Source organism: Halichoeres trimaculatus, unplaced genomic scaffold, assembly GCF_033239565.1.
Source record: "Halichoeres trimaculatus isolate MK-OKI-2021-1 unplaced genomic scaffold, fHalTri1.1 fHalTri1_scaffold_10, whole genome shotgun sequence".
Classification (NCBI taxonomy): Eukaryota; Metazoa; Chordata; class Actinopteri; order Labriformes; family Labridae; genus Halichoeres; species Halichoeres trimaculatus.
In genome coordinates this window covers 8,774,692-8,794,738 of record NW_027437187.1, presented here as the reverse complement: position 1 = coordinate 8,794,738, position 20,047 = coordinate 8,774,692, and the positions used below count along the sequence as shown (strand labels likewise).

The 20,047-nt window shown below is 39.5% G+C and overlaps 1 protein-coding gene across 1 annotated transcript in view; it reads left to right on the top strand.

Moving 5' to 3' along the window:
* The first annotated feature begins 2,057 nt into the window (after positions 1 to 2,057).
* LOC141797099 (1-phosphatidylinositol 4,5-bisphosphate phosphodiesterase gamma-2-like) overlaps positions 2,058 to 20,047 on the top strand; it is a 58,159-nt gene continuing 40,169 nt past the window's right edge. The window contains exons 1-6 of the mRNA XM_074678522.1: positions 2,058 to 2,324; positions 11,501 to 11,692; positions 15,878 to 16,027; positions 16,911 to 17,004; positions 17,523 to 17,570; positions 18,099 to 18,183. Of these exons, the coding sequence (XP_074534623.1) occupies positions 11,509 to 11,692; positions 15,878 to 16,027; positions 16,911 to 17,004; positions 17,523 to 17,570; positions 18,099 to 18,183 (561 nt within the window). The 5' untranslated portion in view covers positions 2,058 to 2,324; positions 11,501 to 11,508. The remainder of the gene's footprint in view (positions 2,325 to 11,500; positions 11,693 to 15,877; positions 16,028 to 16,910; positions 17,005 to 17,522; positions 17,571 to 18,098; positions 18,184 to 20,047) is intronic.

Here is a 20,047-nt window from a genome sequence, read left to right as displayed (position 1 = left end):
TGATTACAATCGTTAATAAATATTTAAGCAGACAGTGTCTCTTGCTGAGTTTTTATCAGTTCAATTAATCCCCTTTACCATTTTATTATAAGCAATAACAAACTACTATTTTAATTACTATTAGTGTGTCCCAATTTGCATACTTCCATACTCAAATCCTCAAAATTTTGAGTATACTGCGTCAAAATGAAAAACAGTATGCATAGTATGCAAGAAATGAGTATGCAAAAGTACCAGGATGATGTACTCAAATCGGCCCGGATTTTGAGTATGCAGCTGTGGACACTTAACGCACTCATTTCCTCCATTGGCAGCAATGTATAAATGTAAGTCATTGATGTTTTTTTTTACACGTGTTGTTTCCACCAAGCACCATCAGCTGTTGACGTTGTGTATGTGGTGTAACTTGTTTTTGTTTGTTTTGTTCAGCGAATGATAGGCTATGCCAGTGTTTCTCAAATCTGGTCCTGGGGACCCCCTGCCCTGCATGTTTTAGATGTTACCCGACTCCAACACACCTGATTCAAATGATTAGCTCGTCATCAAGCTCTGCACGAGCCTGTTAACGAGCCATTCATTTGAATCAGGTGTGCTGTAGTGGGGCAACATCTAAAACATGCAGGGCAGGGGGTCCCCAGGACCAGGATTGAGAAACACTGGGCTATGCTAATGCTAGTTGAGCTAACAGCTATCTCAAATGCCAAAGCTCATTGGGCTAACAGTTACCAGGGCCCTAGCATTACCCAGTGAACCAGGCAAATATAATAACAAGCGGGTTAGACCCTGCACAGTGAATACATGACCAGAAGCACCACTCAGACATTTAATTTGTGGATGTATTTCAACTGCCACAGCGCCCCGCGTAGCTCTCTCAGTAGCCTCAGTCAGTACCGACCCCCATTAATAAACTCTACACCGCTGATCGTGTTATTAGCTGTGTTTAATATACTACTGAAAAGGCTTTGAAAATTTGCTGGCAAATAGTGGCAGTAGTTGGCGAAAATGCGCTGGAAGCCAGTCACAATTAGGTGTAGAAGAAGAAGAGGTCGACACCATGTCGTCACTCCCGGTAAGTACGGCGCTCGGCAGTATGCGATTTGAGACAGCACTACACCCTCAAAATTCGTGCACTAAGCCAGTGAGTATGTAGTATGCCTACTACACTCAATTTGAAAATTTTGAGTACACAGTATGGAAGTATGTATTTGGGACACACTATATGTCTTAACAGACTGCATATTTTCATATGTAAGGAGCACAATGTTACACACAACTTTATCAGAGCTGAATACCTGATTAAGGACCTTTGGATTTTAACATTGATGTAGTCTTGTTTTGAGTGTGCATAGGGGTCATTTACATTTAAAGAGGTTGTAAATCTTTTTGAAGTAAACTTTAGCATGTCATCATTGGCTTTAATCATATTGAACATAATTATCCAACAACAAATTGTGGCCAGTGAAAATACTGAGTGGCCAGTAACTCAGGGATACCACTAGCCACAGTGGCTGGTGAGCAAAAAAGTTAATGTCAAGCCCTTATTATTATTATTATGTAAAGTAATAATAATAATCTAAAAATGACGTACCACAGAAAAGCTAAAATGCAAACTGACGTCCCGTATGAGGTTTTCCCTAGGGGTAATTTTATTAAAAGTTGCAACATCCCAGAATGCATTGCATGTAAAGGTCTCTTTTAAAAAAAAAGTCCGAATTGTGTGTATACTCCCTGATATTATATTTTCCCCAAATAGCTAATTTTTTTCTGTTACTGAAACTCAGTTTGAGCCTAAAAGGGCTGATTCACCGTATAATTTTTAACCCCACATGTCCCTAAATGAAATGAAATTGAAAATAGCGATAAGTGGAGAAAGAAGCTGACTTTTTTTAACAGAGACATCTGAGAGCCTAAGGCCCTTTCCTCATGTTGCTGCCTGGCTCAGACTGCTGCTGCTGCTACAGCGTCCTTCAGGCTCCTTCTCTCATTCTGACACACAGCTCGGCTTGTGTTGCTCTTTTATTATTCTCAATAACTTCCTGCAGCTCGGTGTCAGTTAAAAGTCCCCTCTCACACTGTTGCTCAGGCTAGTTTGCATAGATACCGTCCTGGCTTCCGGACTTTTTTTTTATAACGTGTAGACGACCATGCATATAATGCAAGTTAACTTTTACTTCCTTGTACACGGAGATAGAGGAACTGACCCTTTTGCTGCTGGCCTTTTTGTCAACACTCTGCATCCTCCTGAGCTTTATTTCATTACTTCCGAACATGAGCAGATAAGAAACGGGTTTGCGGAGCTGAAAGGAATCGACTTCACGTGTGAGGTGAGTCTCTAAAGTTGTCAAAATGTGTTTCATTTCATGCGAATTTGACCGTGGTGACCGTTAAACAAGAAGTGGGGAAATCCGCTTTTTTTCTGGCGGGGTTCAGAGAGCTTCATGCAGCTCTACATGCAGTCAGACAGGCAGACTGTCAGTCAGTCCTATCGGACAGACACCTGCAGCAGCACCCACTCACTAAACACACATGTGCTCGGCAGGTTCAGGCTGTAATCATGGGGGTTACAAAGCTCCGTTTAGCTAGATCAAAAACAGGTTAGCAAAATAACTGTTCACCATGTCTGTATCTCTAGCTTAACATGAATGAGAGGATTTTTGATTGTTGTTTGAGCTGAGAACAGAAACACGCAGAGAGAGCTGAGTAAATGCATTAAAGGCTCATATCATGACCTGCACCATGCTATCAGAGGCTTTAATCCCAACCCTTTACTTCTTTAACTTCTAACATTTGAGAAATTGTTCAAACTCTAAGTGAGGCTGAATCAGTTTATGGTTATTTTGCTTCCCTGTATTCCTGAGATGTCCTGGGTGAAGTGATGTTGCATGTCTTGTCTCTTCTGTTCAAAACTGTCCTAAAAGTTAAAACCCTCAACCAGCCATGCTTCAAATGTCCACAGTCTCCTTCAAACAAATAGGTCTTACATTGTAGTGTTTGCAAAACCAGGAACTCTTCAGGGAGATTTGAATAGTTAGCTAAAAATTAACACTAGGGCTGTTTCTAGGTCACTGGCACAATACAATACTTTAAAAGACCAGAATAAAGCTACAGTACGTGACTCCTAGCTCTCCCTGTAACGTTCATCTGAAGCAGGGTTTTTTTAGATTACAGATATTACACAGGAACTTTCACCAACACTCATGTAAAGCACTTTCCTCTCTGAGAGGAGATCATTGTTAATGATCATTATGACTCACAGTGGAAAAAGAGAATTGGAAAGAAAACACTCGCAGTCTGACCTTTCAGCATCCTCTCGCGATTCACCCCAAGACAAATCTGACATCTTGGGTTAGTTCTGCCAGATTGGGCTTCTTCTCAGGTTTTTAGAAATTATTAACAAAATAGTTGCCATCATGTGGCAAAAATTAAAAAGTACACATTTCAAGTTTTGTGTCCTTGCACTCATATCATGGGTTCATTTATTTTGAAATGGAGGGAATCTGTCGACTTTACATCATTGATCACTAGTAAATATTGGTCTATTTAGTGTCACTGTGAAGTGGTTCTGGTCAGGGGTGGACATTAGTCACTTCCAAATCTCCCCAGCAACTGTTGGATTTAATTCCTCTATGTATTAGTCTTCTTCCCTGGCTTTCACTGCCTGTACACAGTTGTTTGTGTTCAGTAGAAGCCAATTAGTATACTTCACAGAGGTAAGATCACTGCAGTTTTGTGCTTATGATATGTTCTTATTATGCGTGTAATAGTTTTTTCAGTTTTAACATAAGTTTCTAGAGATTTGGGTTGCTTTTTAATGATGTGGGTGAGTTTTATGTTGTGTTCAGGCTGGAAACTGCCCCCAAGACTAAGGATGGGTTACAAATTAGATGCTCTTATAGGTACCAACCGTATTCCATCTCTAGTACTGAGTACCGATTCACCTAAAACCAAAAGGTACCATGTTCCATGTTTAGGTACCTAAACATCCTTGTGTCCCTGAGAGAATGGAAGAGTAGGTGATTTTCCATGATGGACATGTACACAGCATTGCAAGGTTATATATTGAAGAATAAATATCCAAAATTGAAAAAACGCGTAGATTTTATACAAAATCTGAACAATTGAACAAATTAATATTTATCACCACAAGGTCAAGCTTAAGTACCGAAAATTGGTACCATTGAGTATCGATACCAATTTCCAGGTACCAGGCTTCGGACAGTATTGTTTCAAGCGTGAAAGCTACTCATCCCTTCCCAAGACAGTCCGGCTGCAGACCTCCACTCTCAGCCAACTCTCATGGAGGCTCTACTCCTATACCGTCAGAAGGAAGTGACACCAGGATATGAAGTAAAAATTTCAAAATAAAAAGTTACGTTGGGTCATCACATCCAATTTTTCTGCGTTTTGATTTCCTTGGTTGACCTGTTTCTTCAACAGTGTTACATTGAGAAAAAAACATTGTATAAAACGCACGTCTTCAATAAGAACATAAATTTGTAGGCACCTCTGTTTGGTGTAATGATATCATTTTCATTACTCCATTTGTTTCACACCCCAGCTATCTTAGCTTAGCAGATGGTAACAGTTTTACCAAGAAAACTCTGATTCAGGATTTTCAGCTTGAAGTTTTACTGAAGAACGAACACACAAAGAAATGTTCATAACTCTCTCACCAGATTCCTGTACAATACATTCAACATGTTATACATCTCCTAATATACCAAAAGCAATACGGAAAAAAAGTACACGTACACGTATTTCTCGTGGTTAGCATATATTGATATAACTTCAGTTTTAAAACAGAATTTCAGCTTTCATCACAGAAAGATATCACAGTTAGTCTCTGTTACTAAAAACTCTTTATGTAAAAATACTTACAGACAAATGTTTTTCAACAGGAAAATAAAGTAAAACTTACATGGAGGCTATGGCTATGGCTAAATTATTGCAGTTCTACCATTTCAAGATACTATTTGGCCTACTTAAGTCAATAACGTAAAACAAAACATTGGCATCAGGTGATGTGCAATTTTTTACTTATTTTAATGAGAATATGTACAGAGATATCCAGATCCATTGACCAATTTCAATATTTTAAATTACTAACTCTTTGTTAGCTCAATAAAATGCTGTTTTGTATGTTTGTTTTAATTTTTTGATCAACCTTACACCATTACGTCACTTCCTTCTGAAAGTGTAGGAGGTCTGAGAGTGGAGCCTCCCAGAGAGTGGGCTAAGAGTGGAGGTCTGCAGCTGGACCCCTCTCATCAGATCTGGCAACCTCGCTTGGGTTCATTTAGCTATTTCAAGAGAACGTTGAAAGCTAAATTAAAAACTGCTCAGACTTTCCTGAATTACAGGAGCCTTAACTCTGTTTCTCCTGAGGTCCTAAAAGATATGAAAGGAGCCTAACTCATGTTTAAGTCAGCTTCTCTAAGGGGCTGTGAGGAGTTTCTAAGGAATCTAGAAAAAGTCTCTTCTGGATATATGCCTGATCATAATCCACACTTTATAATGAAATTATCACCAATCATAGACTGTAAACTGCAGAGTTGGAAAAAAATTCACCCCCGTACAGTGTGTGCCAATGGTAAAATTAGCGACTCAGACAGGGGAAATTTTTTGAACCAGGCTGTAAATTCTGCTGTGATAACAGCCTTTTTTGGCTTGATGTGTTTGTGACTTCAGGTACTTCCGGAGAGCCAGCCTCAGGTGGACACTAGAGAAACAGCAAATTTCTTATTAGACTTAATATGACCTGACAAGTCCGGAAAAAGATCTTATTTTAAGATGTTAAAAGACAAAAACAAGACCTGAATTGCTTGTAAAGAGTAAACAAATCAACCACTGGAGTGAGAAAATGTCCACATTTAGTTTATAAAATTTAGGTATTATTTACTTCAAGAAAAATAACAAGGAATTTTGTAAAACTTCTTTCAAAACAAGTTGTGAGGTGTCAGTTTATCTTTTAATAACTTGAAGTAAGACAGTTTTCTGGACTTGTCAGGTGAATGTGGCTCATATAAAGTCTAATATGACAAAATGGAATACAAAAACTAGATCCAAGTTTCTTCTGTGTAACTTATTCAAAACACTGAAGCACAATCTAAAGGTATGTTACAAAGGTTAGACAGCGCAGCAGCGTTCCCATGAGAGAAACAGAAAAAGCTGACTTTAATCTGTAGAAAAAGTGTCTGTTGACTCTTTCAAAACAACTTTATCTTCCCTTTTAGCCTTTATAAACCTGGTAGGTGGTTTACTCTGAGTCTTTCAGCCTTTGTTGCTTTTTTTATCGTATTTTGAGCTTGTAATGCAATTTTGACCCGATGAGTGACACTTGAAGAGAAAGCATGTTCGGACTCAGCGTCACGGACCATTGTTTCATCCTTCTGTAACATAACCACTTTCTTCCTGTTTTTTACTTTTTGGTTTGTTTTGTGTCAAAGTGTTTGTGCCAAATGTTGCTGCTGCATTGGTTTGAAAGGATTTTGTTAAGCTATGTTTCCACCAGGGCTGCAGCTATCTAATATTTTAGTATTCAAGTATTCTACTGAAAATTGAAAAATCAGATGAAACAAATTCTTGTCTGATAGACTGCTGTGAGCGAGACATCCGTCTTTGAGGGGAGTGAGTGAGTACAGCTTGTCGAGAAGCAGCTGGTGATGCAGATCAACACATGCTTTCACGTCAGTTTCCAAGCTCGAAAAAAGAAGCTACATTTGCTGCTTGTCCCATATTTAGAATAAAAAGGGGCCAGGGGGTCTGAAAAGTCACTAAATATAGTGTCAGCTCCATGTGCCACATCAGAAGTATTCCGGGCAAAATACCTTTGTTAAAATTAAATGATTCCCGGTGGAGGAAATTCCCCAATCATTTTTTTGTAATCGAGTTACTCAAATTACTCGGGAAATTGTTTCAGCCCCTCTTTCCCCAGATTAGATCAGTACCATTTGGTACAGGTTGGCTCGGTTAACAAAGAGCAACAATGGAAGACATTCGTCAATTTGTCTTCTTTATGATTTTCATGTGGCTCTTTGTTATAAAGCACAATCAAGTTTTATTTCAGAGGAGGCTGTGTGACTGTGGGGATCTGTCCCAGGACTAGTCAGTGGAAACGCCATAAAATGATTGCCGGGCTGGGACCAACCGAACTGAACCTGCTTGGTGGAAACAGGGCCGTAGTCTGAAGGGGGCCACTGTGGTCCTGGAAGGGACAGTCCCTTCACTGTGTGTGTGGCCAAAGGTTTCAGCAAAAAATACAGAGGAGAAGCTCAGTCCCCAGTTAATCATTACAGAGCTCTGAAGACGGCTTTTATCTGAGCTGTATGCTGGTGAAACTGAAGCGAAGAGGATATCAAAAAAGCATGAGTTATTAGGCTTAAATAAGGTGCAAGTCTCTAGATCCTGTTTTTGATTTTAAGGTTAAAGACACACACATTTCACATTGACTGTGTTTAATGAAGACACATAGGTCCCTGGAGGCTGTTTTGCATCATCTTGTGGGCTTGGTTCAGTCTCGTCTTTAATTTTTTCAACAGATCTCTTCCTGCGGGACTGTTTTGTTTTGATATCTCTCTGGTTATTTGCAAGGTAAATGTTAGATAACGTAGCTGCCCAGCAAGACAAACTCTCAACTTTGCAAGTATGTGCTTATACCGTCATAACTGACGTGTTTTATTTGTGCTGTCGGTGCATCTGATATTCCTCTTCCATTCAAATCATCAAACACACTGTTGTCAATGTGCTGACACATTTGCCTGGACTTTTTGTGCCTATTTTGTCTCTAAAAAAGGTTAGAAAGTGTCCTGTGAGTCAGTGCTTTGGCCCATTTTTTGGAATACTTGAAACCTTCAGTCTCTGGGAGTTATGTACTATTTACTGCATGTTATATGAGAGTAAAACTGTTTAAAGTATAGAAAATCACAAAAACAGAATCATATTTTAGAGGTTTAGCAATTGAACATGAATAAAACATTTTACAGGATAAAGTCAAAATTTGAACAATATCAAATGAATGAATGATAAATTTAATGAGTCTGTGTCTCTAATTTTGTAAAATAATTGTCTCTGAGAGTATCACCACACACACACACACACACACCACAAAGAAGACTTTATACACTTTTTGAACATAGCTCAAAAGGTTACTACATCCTAGAAACATTGAATTTCGCACATATTGTACAAATAAGACTTGACACACTGTTTTATAAAGTCACCGCATAATACAAACATCAATCTACACATATAAGTATGTGTAGCCTACAAGTAAAACTAGATAGAGCTTCATTCAATCCCAAATTCATCCCATCTAACATGATCTTTTATCACATGAAGTACTTCCCTCAGATGCTTTTTTGGTTTTAAAATCATGCCGAAACCCGGTGGAGGTTTTATACCTCGGGAGGATCTTTTTTGGCATTTGTGGACAAACTCTGCTCTGTTTTTCTATACTTTCCATTTACCCATCTGCTCCAAACTCTGTGTATTCACGGGCTTCCTTAAATGCTTGAGTGAAACTAACCGTAATAACCACATATTGGCTGAAAGAGTAATATCTCAGTTTTTACAAGCCATTGGAATTTTTTCTGATTGTACGAACTGATTAGGAATAAAAGTCATTCAAAGAGCACTTGGGATAATGTATCCAGTGGATACATCAGGAGTTAAAAGGTCTAAATCTCCCCGTCAGTAAAACTATGAGGAAAATGTTTCCATTGTTATAGTACCAATGGCCAGCACGGAAAGTCAGTTGGTTGATAAAAACTGTTACAATAAGTGATGGAGCTGTGAAGTTATTTTACTGAACCAAGAAATGGCTGATGGTAGTAAAATAAGGCGAAACAGAAAGAGAATATGCAAACGATAGGATATAGGGATGGGTACCTTTCACATTTGAAACAATATGGTACCAATGCCTAGTACCTGGCAATTGGTATCAGAACCCTATGGTACCAGTTTTCAGTACTTTTTTGTGTTTATGTGTTAAAAAACATAAATTTGTATAATAATAAAATCTAATTTTTTCGAGTTTAACATATTTATTCTTCAAAACCACCTACAATCCCACTCCCTCACAGTCACAAGGAAGTATTTGGGTACCTAAACATGGTACCTTTTGATTTTACGTGAATCGGTACCCGGTGAAAATGTATAATGGAAGCTGAAAACGCTGTCCCTGGGCAGCCGGCACCGGCTGTTTTTTTTTTTTAGGAAAGCTCCCTGTCAATCAGAAACTACATTCTTTGTTTTTAAAGTTGTGGGGGTTACATTTTAAGTGGGTTAAGTGGGTTTTAGCACATTAAACCTAAGGCCAGAGGTGTTTCTTTTTACAGTTTAAAGGGTCTGTGAAGAGTTTCTAAGTGATCCTGAAAAAGTCTCCCTTCTAGATATATGCCTGATTGTAATCCACACTGTAAAATGAGATTATCAGCACCAACATTACAGGTAACAGGTTATTTCAGAATGCAAATTCTTAGCTTCCTGATCGGGTTGAGCTGGACCAAATTGACAGAAGTTTAGTAGTGAGAAGAGAGATCTGTGCTTTTCTCTGCTGAAAATGATGTGTGTGTAGTGATGGTGGACACAGGAGCCTAACTGTTAGACAAAAAAAAGGAAGAGCAGAAGAAAGCAAAACAAGAGAGTGATAGAGCCTGAGCTAAAGGCTAAAAAGGCTGAAGTGTTTGTGATAAAATCTGAGTAAATGCCATGCGCGGCGCTCACGCTTTATGTGTAAATTAGGGCTAATGCTGATAAAGGGTTCGGACGTTTGGCTCGACCACACACTCGTCATAGAGACAAAAAAATCCACCGACAATAAAGTACCTTTCACGTCCTCTTCACTTGTCTGCATAGTGTGGTTGTATTCAGCCGTGTGTTTCAGGTGGTGGAATATGTTTGTGGGGTTTTTTTTCTTTTAAAGACTTCAGTGATCAGATACTCAAAACATACTCTGGTGCTTTCACATAAAACTGCTTAAAGTTTTCCATACATTACTTTGTGTTTTAGAAAGTTTTTGCTGTCATAAAACTGTCATATTGTATCAAAGTTGCATGTCTAGTGTTTTGGAAAACCCATATGTCCTCTGTCTGAAACCCTTTGTCATAGCGCTGTCTCTTTAAGGCTCCCTGCTCCACAAACCCCCTTCCCTCTGATTGGTTAGCCCTCCAGAGGCCTGTCGAGGGGCAGAGTTATGTGTATACCTTGGTTTTTGTCGTCCAGCCCCCTTGGGGTGTGATAAACTACTTTGGAGATTCTTATGTGATGACTTCTTTATTTCAGAAAGTCTTGTGAAGATCCTGTTAACTTTTGTAACGAGTGTTTTAAATATGAATTTATAGAGGTTCTGCACACATTCAGTATGGACATCCAGCATTGTTTTTTATATCAATGTTTAAGCACCGCACTATACTCTGCTTTAAACAGCTACACTGTGGTCTCAAAGTTTATAAAAGATTAGGCAAAGAAACTTCCACTTGTGAAAATGATGTCTCATGCTCCCTGAACCACTCTTTAACAATCTGACCCTGATGAATCCTGATCATTGTCATCTTGGAACATGGCCGTGCCATCAGGTAAGAAAAAGTCCATTGATGGACTAACCTGGTCATTCAGTATATTCAGGTCGTCAGCTGACCTCATTCTTTGAGCACAGACTGTTGCTGAACCTAGACCTGACCAACTGCAGCAACCCCAGATCATAGCACTGCCCCAACAGGCTTGGACAGTAGGCACTAGGCTTGATGGGAGATCACTTCATCTGCCTCTCTTCTTACCCTGATGGTCCATCTCTCTGGAACAGGGTCAGTCTGGACTCATCAGACCACATGACCTTCTTCCATTGCTCCAGAGTCCAATCTTTATGCTCCCTAGCAAATTGAAGCCGTTTTTCAAGTTATCCTCACTGATTAGTGGTTTTCTTAAGGATACACAGCTGTTCAGTCCCAATCCCTTGATTTCCCTTCACATTGTGGAAATGCTCTTACTTTCACTATTAAACACAGCCCTGAGTTCTTCTGTTGTTTTTCTTCCATTTGATATCACCAAACGTTTAAGTGATCCCTGATCACGTTCATTCAGGATGTTATTTCCAGCCACATGTCTTCCTGGAAGACGATGGGTTCCCACTATCCTTCCAGTTTTTAGTGCGTGTTGGACAGTTCTGAATCCAATTTTAGTAGTTTCCTCAATCTTTTTAGATTTTTTTCTCTGCTTGATGCATGCCAATGATTTAACCCTTTCTCAAACAGACTAACATCTTTTCCACGACCACGGCATGTGTCTGTCCACATGGTCGTTTGAGAAATGAGAAGCAGCTCAGTGCACCAGTTGAGGTTAAATAACTTGTTGCCAGCTGAAATGTAATCTTCCATCCAAGAGGAGGCTTTAATCTATTTGCTCAGTTAAATCTAGGTGGCGACTTTCTTTATTTGGCCAAGCAGTGTAGCTTTGGTGGATTGAATCATGACCCTGAGTCCATGTCTCTCCTGTCCTGTCTCAGCTGCAGAGATGGCGTCCCGTGATCAGCAGGGCGAGATGACTGAGTATAAGAAGATTAAGATCAAGCGGGACATGGAGATGGGCGTGGTGATGTCTGTGTTTCGACAAAAGATGGAGCGGCTCACAGTGCAGGTCATCATGGAGACCCGGCAGGTGGCATGGACACGCACTGCAGACAAGACTGATGGTGTCTGTGAGTATGTTCCTGGTCAACCTTTACATGATCACTTCACTTTTGATCTTTTAATCACAGTTATCCTCAGATAAGCATTATTCTCTGACTGAAATGTGATTTAACTTAAATTAGCTACAAGATATTCTTTGACAATAAGTAGAGCAGGAATCAGCTTGCTTGTTGTCCAACGAAACCCAGTCATTTCACCTTCTGCCCAACACATTTTTTTATCCTGTTGTCATCTTACTCATAATCATTTTAACATTGACTGAACATAAGAAATAAAAGTAGCTTTAGGGTCTGAAACTAATGATGTGGTGAAGTCCAATAACCCTGTAAAGCCTGACCCCCCCCCCCAAAAAAAAAAAAATTGCAAAAAACCCCTCCTATTTTTTGGAATTGATGTTTATTAATCCTTTTAACACATTGTTTATGATATATTTTTTTGTATTATATTTAATAAATTGGGCACTTTGGGCAACTTTTTCAGTGAAGTTTTTAGTAAGTATAAATTCTTTCAATGCAGAAATTACATAGTTAAAAAATAAGTAACAATTAAGACGTTATTCTTTCTGCCACTTCTCAAAAACTATCAATGATTTTTCTGAAAAAAGTGTGTGGATGATGGATGAGTGCAGTTGTTTTGAAAAGGGTCAAACATTGACTTCAGCTGCTTATAGTGGAATGACACTCTTCATGGGGGCAGAGTATTTTTTTAGGAAATTTTGAACAGACTCATTAGGAAACTATTTATCATGTTGATAATATAGAGGTCTTTGAAACTCATGTACCAAATATGATATATTTGTCAATGTTGGGTTGAACTGAAGTCATTTTTATGGTCATCAATAAAAATCTGTGCTGTTATCTAAAAGGAGTCCACCTGTTTGGACGTCCAGCAGTAACTGATCTTGCTGACCACATGATCTCTATATGAGATATTTATGATTTCAGGTCTGTGTTGCAAGTTTAACTTTACTGTACTTGAGGTCAACTTCAGTACAACTAATCCACGAGCAGCAGAGCCCAGTGCGTTGGTTGAACAATTTGCCAAATGTACTCTGTCAATGCTAAACAGCTTACTCTACCAGTGACTCTTGTTTGGTGGATTGAAGATTGAAGAAACAGACATTCGGGCAACATAACAATTTATTCATTCAACAAACAGGAACATGTGGAAGAACCAAACACAGCCACAACGGCCTGGCTGCTCCTCCTCGCGCTGCTCACACACTGCTGAAGTATAGAGAGATTATCAGTCTACGTCATCATCAAAACTGCGCACGCATCTTGACCGTAGAAGCAGTGTTAAGCTCCATTCAGTCAGACCAATTGTCGTTCTTTAAACACTAAATTTGACCTGTTATCAGCATCAGGTCAGACACAATACTAAACAACAAAGGCAACTTCTATCAAGTTTGGACTGTTACAGAGCAACCGGTGTTTTGGATAGCGACCAAGCTAATTGGTGACTCACAGCTGAAGGTATCAGTGATAAACAGCCGAGAGTCACCAGTTAACAGGGTCACACTTTACACTGATACACCAGCAACATCTGCGGTTGTGTTATTAAATGTGCTGTTTTTATTCAACCTCAGGTTTGACTGCAAACTAACAATATTAACTGCTGATACTCAAAATACAGATGTGGCTTTGCTTATTTAATGAAATAGTTGTTTTGGGGCCGAGGTTATGACCAAACATGGAACATGGAAATGATAAGTGAAGCTATAAATTATGAGTAACAGAAACAGATTTTAGGATCAAAGTAAAATTAGGGAATATTACGAAAATATGAACCAGTCTGTTAACCCTGAAATACTTAATATTCTGATCTGGTGCAGTTCTATGGACATAGTTTTCTGGTTCTTTTATTATGAACCGGATCTCAGACTCAGCAGTGTGCTTTTTTTGGTCTGGGAGGGTTTTTGATTCATTGACACCCTTTTACGTTCTGCTCTGTCACAGTCTGGTAAGTGTCCACGGATAAAGCAGTCATGAGCATCAAGTGAGAGTTGTGTTTCCTGTCTGGGTACACGCCGGATTTCTCCGCTAAAAACAACTGTCCACCTAATATCTGTTAACCTGGTCTCTTCTATCCACTCACTGCTATTTCACAAAACAGGGAGCTGTTTACCATCCATCAAAGTGATGATATTAACCCATTGATGCCTATTGTTGCAAATTTGTGACATACCCTGTTAGGTCTTGATGCAGCTGAAATGACCTCTGTATCTCATTATCACCTATTGATTCATAGTCTACAAAAACCAAAGATCGTATCACTTTCACTATGTCACAATATATTGGTCAGGGGATGAACTTCTCATGTCTGTATATATAATATAACTCAGTTATAACTATTCTGTGTACTATACTCAAATTTACCATCTCCACTTAATTTTACACCTGTAGGAGTACATAAACACATAAAAACAATTTTCTTTTATAACTGTTAATTAGTCCAGACATGAAAGCTATGGTCTACAATCTGAAACCCAGTTTGGCTCATGAGACACATTTGAAAAACGCAGCCTCACTCACCCCTCCCCTCCGTGTTCCAAGATCCCGCCCCCCCAGCTCGTATCGCCCTTCTTCGCCTCCTAACAACACGCCTCCTCCGACAGAGCAGGAAGTCGGCCAGCAGAAAATGTAACAAACAAGACAGTCATCCTCCTTGTAACACACAGTGGTAGATTTTTCAACTGGACCGGCGCGATCAAAACCATGAATTAGCCAGCGAAGCAGGTCTGGCGTTGCCACTGCCAGCTGATCAGAGCAGAGCCGACTGTGGGCGGGGCTTTACCTTTCTCTGCGTGTCTTCACCAGCTCAGTTTACAATGCTAAAGATGTGTGGCTAACTTATGCTAAAATCTATTGACAGAGCCGACCCGTTCCGGCCAGCAGCGTTCAGTCATTAGCCAGTATAGGCACAGACTAACCAGAGTTATTCAGCTGACATCTCCCACTGTGGTAAAAAAAAGTCATTACCTGTTCAACAGAAACTCAGCTGTCTCTGCGTCAGTCTTCAGTCCCTAATCCCTCTGCAGCTCTTTCCACCAGTCGTACATTTTTCCAATATTCAGTCTCTGTTGGCACCTGTATCACTCATAATTCTTCCTTGCTTCAGCCTTTTCCTTGAAACTTTTTTGTTTTTCTTCCCTTCCCTGTGGAGGGTAACAGTAACAGCTTCCTGGTTTTAGTCTTCTCTGGCTCCATGACGCTTCGGTAGCTGAACAGCTAGCTGACGTGAGAGGGGTAGTGGAGAAGGACGAGGTGGGACCATGGGCATGATAGTGCGAAGCGAGGGAGACAGGGGATTGGATGGTTTAACCAACCAATCCGAACTGCGCATGCCATGCGGGGTTCGGATTGGTCAACTAGTATTCAGCTTTGCAGCGGATATACTGAATGGATTTTTTTCGTTCTTTTTGGTCTTTATATTGTGTAGATTGGACCATAGGACCATAACAGCCCTATAAACTGTGTTATTAAGAGGTACAAAGCTTCCAAATCGACGACCATAGCTCTAAGAGGTTCAGTTAAGGGTTCAGTTTTTTCGTGGTCAACTCCAACACATCGGTTGACAGGCCATTATACTCCGCAGTGCTTCTGCACCTAAGTTGTGCATGAATCTGCAGCTCTTGATAAACAAATAATCCCTCTGTAGCCTCACATTCTTCAACCGGCATTAGTCGCAAGTGAGTCAACATGGATGTGTCGGTCACTCTGACACAAACATCACTTGTGTTCACAACCTGCCTCTGATGTCCGGCGTTAGATGAAACTTTGTCTTCACTTTGGAGATGACACTCAGGCTAACTCCAAATAAAGCTGTAACTTGTTTTATTGGAACACCAGCTTGAAGTTGCTCTATCACATGGGCCTTGTGCAGATCTGAACTGAACTGTTTGGTCTGCTTTGCACAGGACAATCCACCTTAATAGACTGCAGGTTTTTCAGAGAGGTTTTGGGCACAGTTGTTAAGTGTGTGTACTAGTGTCACGCTGTGCGAAATGTGTAGAGGTATTTTGGTTTGCTTGAGCATGAAGTGTGAAAATGATCATGCTTTGCAAACAGTTACTGTAGTAGAGTTAAAAAAAAGTGCCAACCCCCCCCCAAACCTACAGATATGTGATGATGACTTACAAACGACCAAACCTGTAAACATTTTAACCCCCAGATTTGTGTGTTCTGTTTCAGTGGACTTGTTGGAAATCAGAGAGATTCGCCCAGGGAGGAACTCCAAAGACTTTGAGCGCTTTAAAGACGGCAAGGACAAGCATGAAGAAAACACCTGCTTCACAATCTTCTATGGCTCACAGTTTGTCCTCAGCACCCTGAGTCTGGGAGGTGAGGGGTTAAGCTGTGTGCTCTCATTAGGGTTAATACTGAGACATTTGTACTTTAAGGCTGTGTGAGGGCTTTATAAGTGATCCTCAAATAGTCTCACTGTTATATATTTTTCTGATCATAATCTGAGATTTGAAATGAGATTATTAGCACAGTTTATGTCTCTGTGATATTTCCTAGTTTATGCGGTTCAGGCTGAACATGATTTTTGGCATGCAAACAAAAAATCCCTTTTTTGACACTTAGCTGGCCAGCAAAATTTAGCAGTAACAAGAGAGATCTGTCGTGTGATCAAGACTATGATTTCTTGAGTTAAATTTTAAGTAATTAAGGACACAAGAGCTGGACTGGGAAAAAAGAAAGGAGGCCAGAGCAGACGAAAGGCAAACAGGAGAGTGATAGAGAACAACTAAACATGGATTAAACTATTTGTGCTAATGTTCATTCTGCAGTGCTCTGTTTCAATTCAGTGTGGAAAGTGTCCCAAGTGCCACTCTCAACTTTTTGACCATTTTGAGTGCGCTAGCTGAGAAATCAAAGTAAACTATCTTTTTTACATATTGTCAGTCACTCATGTGCTTAAAATAGTAAGTGTAAGTTTAGAAGTTTGAGATGGAAGTCACACCAGAGTCTCTATCCCAGAAAAACAGTTATGATTCCAGCTACAGGCTTCACTGCAATCCATGCCAAACAGATGGTCTTCACAGAGCCTCTATGTGCAATGAACAAGAAAAATGATGGATAAAGTTCTCATACTCTTTCCTCTTGGAATTTTGTTAAATTTTAAAAAAACAATTCTCAATTTTTGACCCTGAACTGCAAATCTGATGCAAATTCTCTCCTCCCCATTCCACAAAGCTGAATGTTTGTTGTTAATTTTCAGCTGATTCTGTTGAAGAGGCTGAAAAATGGCTGATTGGACTCGAACTGCTGAGAGAAGAGACACTGGCAGCCCCCACGCCAGTTCTTATTGAGAGGTACACACACACACACACACACACACACACACACTCAAACACAGTGTATTATTTTTCCTATTTCAACAATTACAGATGGAAGTCTCAAAGTCTCTTGTGGAAACATTTCACTGAGCCAAACATTTTCTGTCTTTAATTTGTTTGTTCAATGTTCAGTCAAGTTCAGCTTTGTTGTTTTTTGGCTTGGTGTGTGTGTGTGTGTGTGTGTGTGTGTGTGTGTGTGTGTGTGTGTGTGTGTGTGTGTGTGTGTGTGTGTGTGTGTGTGTGTGTGTGTGTGTGTGTGTGTGTGTGTGTGTGTGTGTGTGTGCGTGGTTTCCAGTGTTGGAACAATTTATTAAGATGTTTTTAATGAAAACTAACAAAGGCAGAATAAAGCAAGGTAAGGCTGAATCTAAGTACCAGAGAAAAACCCTGCACACTGCACCTCTGATGACCATCTATAGACTCACACAACATGCAAACATGTGTGAGACTTTATTGTAACAATCCTCTGTTTCTTTGTGTGTTTTTTCCTCCAGCTGGCTGAGGAAGCAGATGTATTCTGTCAATCAGACAAAAACAAACAGGTATGATCCAGTTTTGTCACGTTCTGTCCCTTAAATCACAGGTCCAATGTTCTGTGGATTTTTTCTGCATTATGTTCTAAAAAAGTTTTAAGATATGTTATTTATTGATTAATTAATCAATTCATTTATTTTTTTTGTGGACAGGGGGGTCAATTTCTATTTAAAATCAGACACTTATTACTGAAATGCTAAAGTGTTGCGTCTTTTTGCAGCTCTTTTGAGTTGCTAAATCTCCCTTGAAACATGTTGAAGTGAGTGAAACTTGATTGGTCTGTCTCTACAGCTTGAAGTAATTCTTCTGAATCTTGTGTTTTCTCACCTTATTGCCCCAACAACATCAAAAATACAAATGATTACAATCTTTTTTTTTTCCTTTGATGGAGTTCAAATTTTGATAAACCTCACATCCCTTGTATTTAAAAAGTGAAGAGTTAAAATAAAAAAGTATTTTATCTCTTATTTGTGGTTAACAACCACATCTCACTAGCTGTACAGCAGAGGTGATCCATTTTTTGTTTTCTATTCCAGCCTCTCCATGAAGGAGCTGAAAGCACTGCTTCCTCTGCTCAACTACAAAAATCCGGGCACCAAAGTCCTCAAAGACAAGTTCCAGGTACTTCCCTCTGTGCTTGTTCTGTCCTCATCATGTGAATAGGATAGATGTTTAAAAATCACTCCTTAACTTGGATACTACTTCCTATAAAACCCTTAAAATATTTATCTTTTTTTTTTTTTTGCAAACAAACGAACACAAACTGGAATAGTAAGATCAAACACTTGGTGATCCATACCTGGGATTTAAACTTTGCAGCTCATGTCTCCACAGTGGTGCCAGAGACCACGCACTCATCTAAAAAAGACAAAGTAACAACAAAGATACTTTGAAGATACTTAAGATAAACACCAGACAATTTAACTGATCAAAAGAACACTGAACTACCTATAACACATATAACTGGCTTTTCATCAATTATACTGCAACCAATGATATGGTCATTCTGCTGAATTAATCATCTCACGGGTCATATGGCAACAAAATTTACTCATCAGGTTTCTAGAAATAAGAAAAATGTCCTTATACAAGAAACTAGACAAGTCACATTTCTACTTTACAAACAATTTAGGCGTCATTTTTCTCTTTTAATATCATGAAGGGGCTGTGAAGAGTTTCTAAGTGATCTTAAATAAAGTCTTTCTTCTAGATATATGCCTGATCAAAAACCACACTTTAAAATGAGATTATCAGCACCAATATTACTGGGTACAGGTTATTTTAAATTGCTGCTTATTGGCTTCCTGATCGGGTCGGCCAGGACCAGATTGATTTTCAGCACGGCTTGGTGTCTAGTCTACTTTACTCTAACACCACGCCAGCTGACAAAGTTTAGTGAAGAGAAGAGAGATCTGAGTTTCATCTGCTGAAAATGATTTCTGTTTCTAATTTTGTAGTAATGGTGGACACAGGAGCCTAACTGTCAGACAGAAAAATGACAGAAGAGCAGAAGAAAGATAAACAGAAGAGTGATACAGCCCAATCTAAAGGCTAATACAGGAGCTAAACTGTTTGTGCTAATGTTGACTCCAACCCACAGTCAGCAGTTATTCTGCTGTGGTCTGTTCAAACTTGAGAGTCTATCAATAAAATGAAGAGTGAGGTCACGTTAGCTACAGTTCTGCAGTTTCGTTAAGCAGATGCTTTTGTCCAAAGTGATGTACGACACAAGCAAGAATTTAGACAGAAGGAAGAAGACGTAGTTAGTGCCACAACAGTGCTACTAGTTCTAGGCTGCAGGTGCTGCCACTAAGTGCAGGTTTTTTTGTTTTGTTTTGTTTTGTTTTGTTTTCGTGGTGTAGAATAATCTAGCCAACAAACCCCAATTAACTGCTGAAACAATATCCTTCACTTCAAAATCATTTAGTAATTTGTGCTGAAAATTCACTAAGAGCTGGATCTGAGATCTTCTGATTCATTCTACCCCTGAGGACAAAGAGGAGAAGGGTCAGACACGGTGCTTAGGTGTTCACTGAACAGAAGAGTTTTCAGTAGATGACTGGCAGGACATAGCTAACCAGGATTCAGTAACGTTACAAACTTACAGATACCTTACCTTGACATGTTTTATCCAGTAAAAAGTTGTCTTAAACAAAGAAAACTTATTTTTATTCATTTAATTCCAAAACAAACACACACCTCGCTAAGAGTTACCACAGTGTGTGGAGACTCCAGGCCAGAAGGTGGCGAGGGAGTGCAATTTAAACAGATCCTCCTCATAGCATCTTTAAGATTAGACATCTTTTGAGACCTGTCTGGTGAATGTGAACCTAAACACAAGTAAAAGTTGAAGTCAGAACGTGGTATTTACATTCTGACCATAAACCTTAGCTTAAAGATTTTGCAGCGCATTTCCCACCCAGTCGATTAAATTAGCTAAAAGTTAGTCCCATGACTGGGTGAAAAGGACGCTACAGAGAAGCTG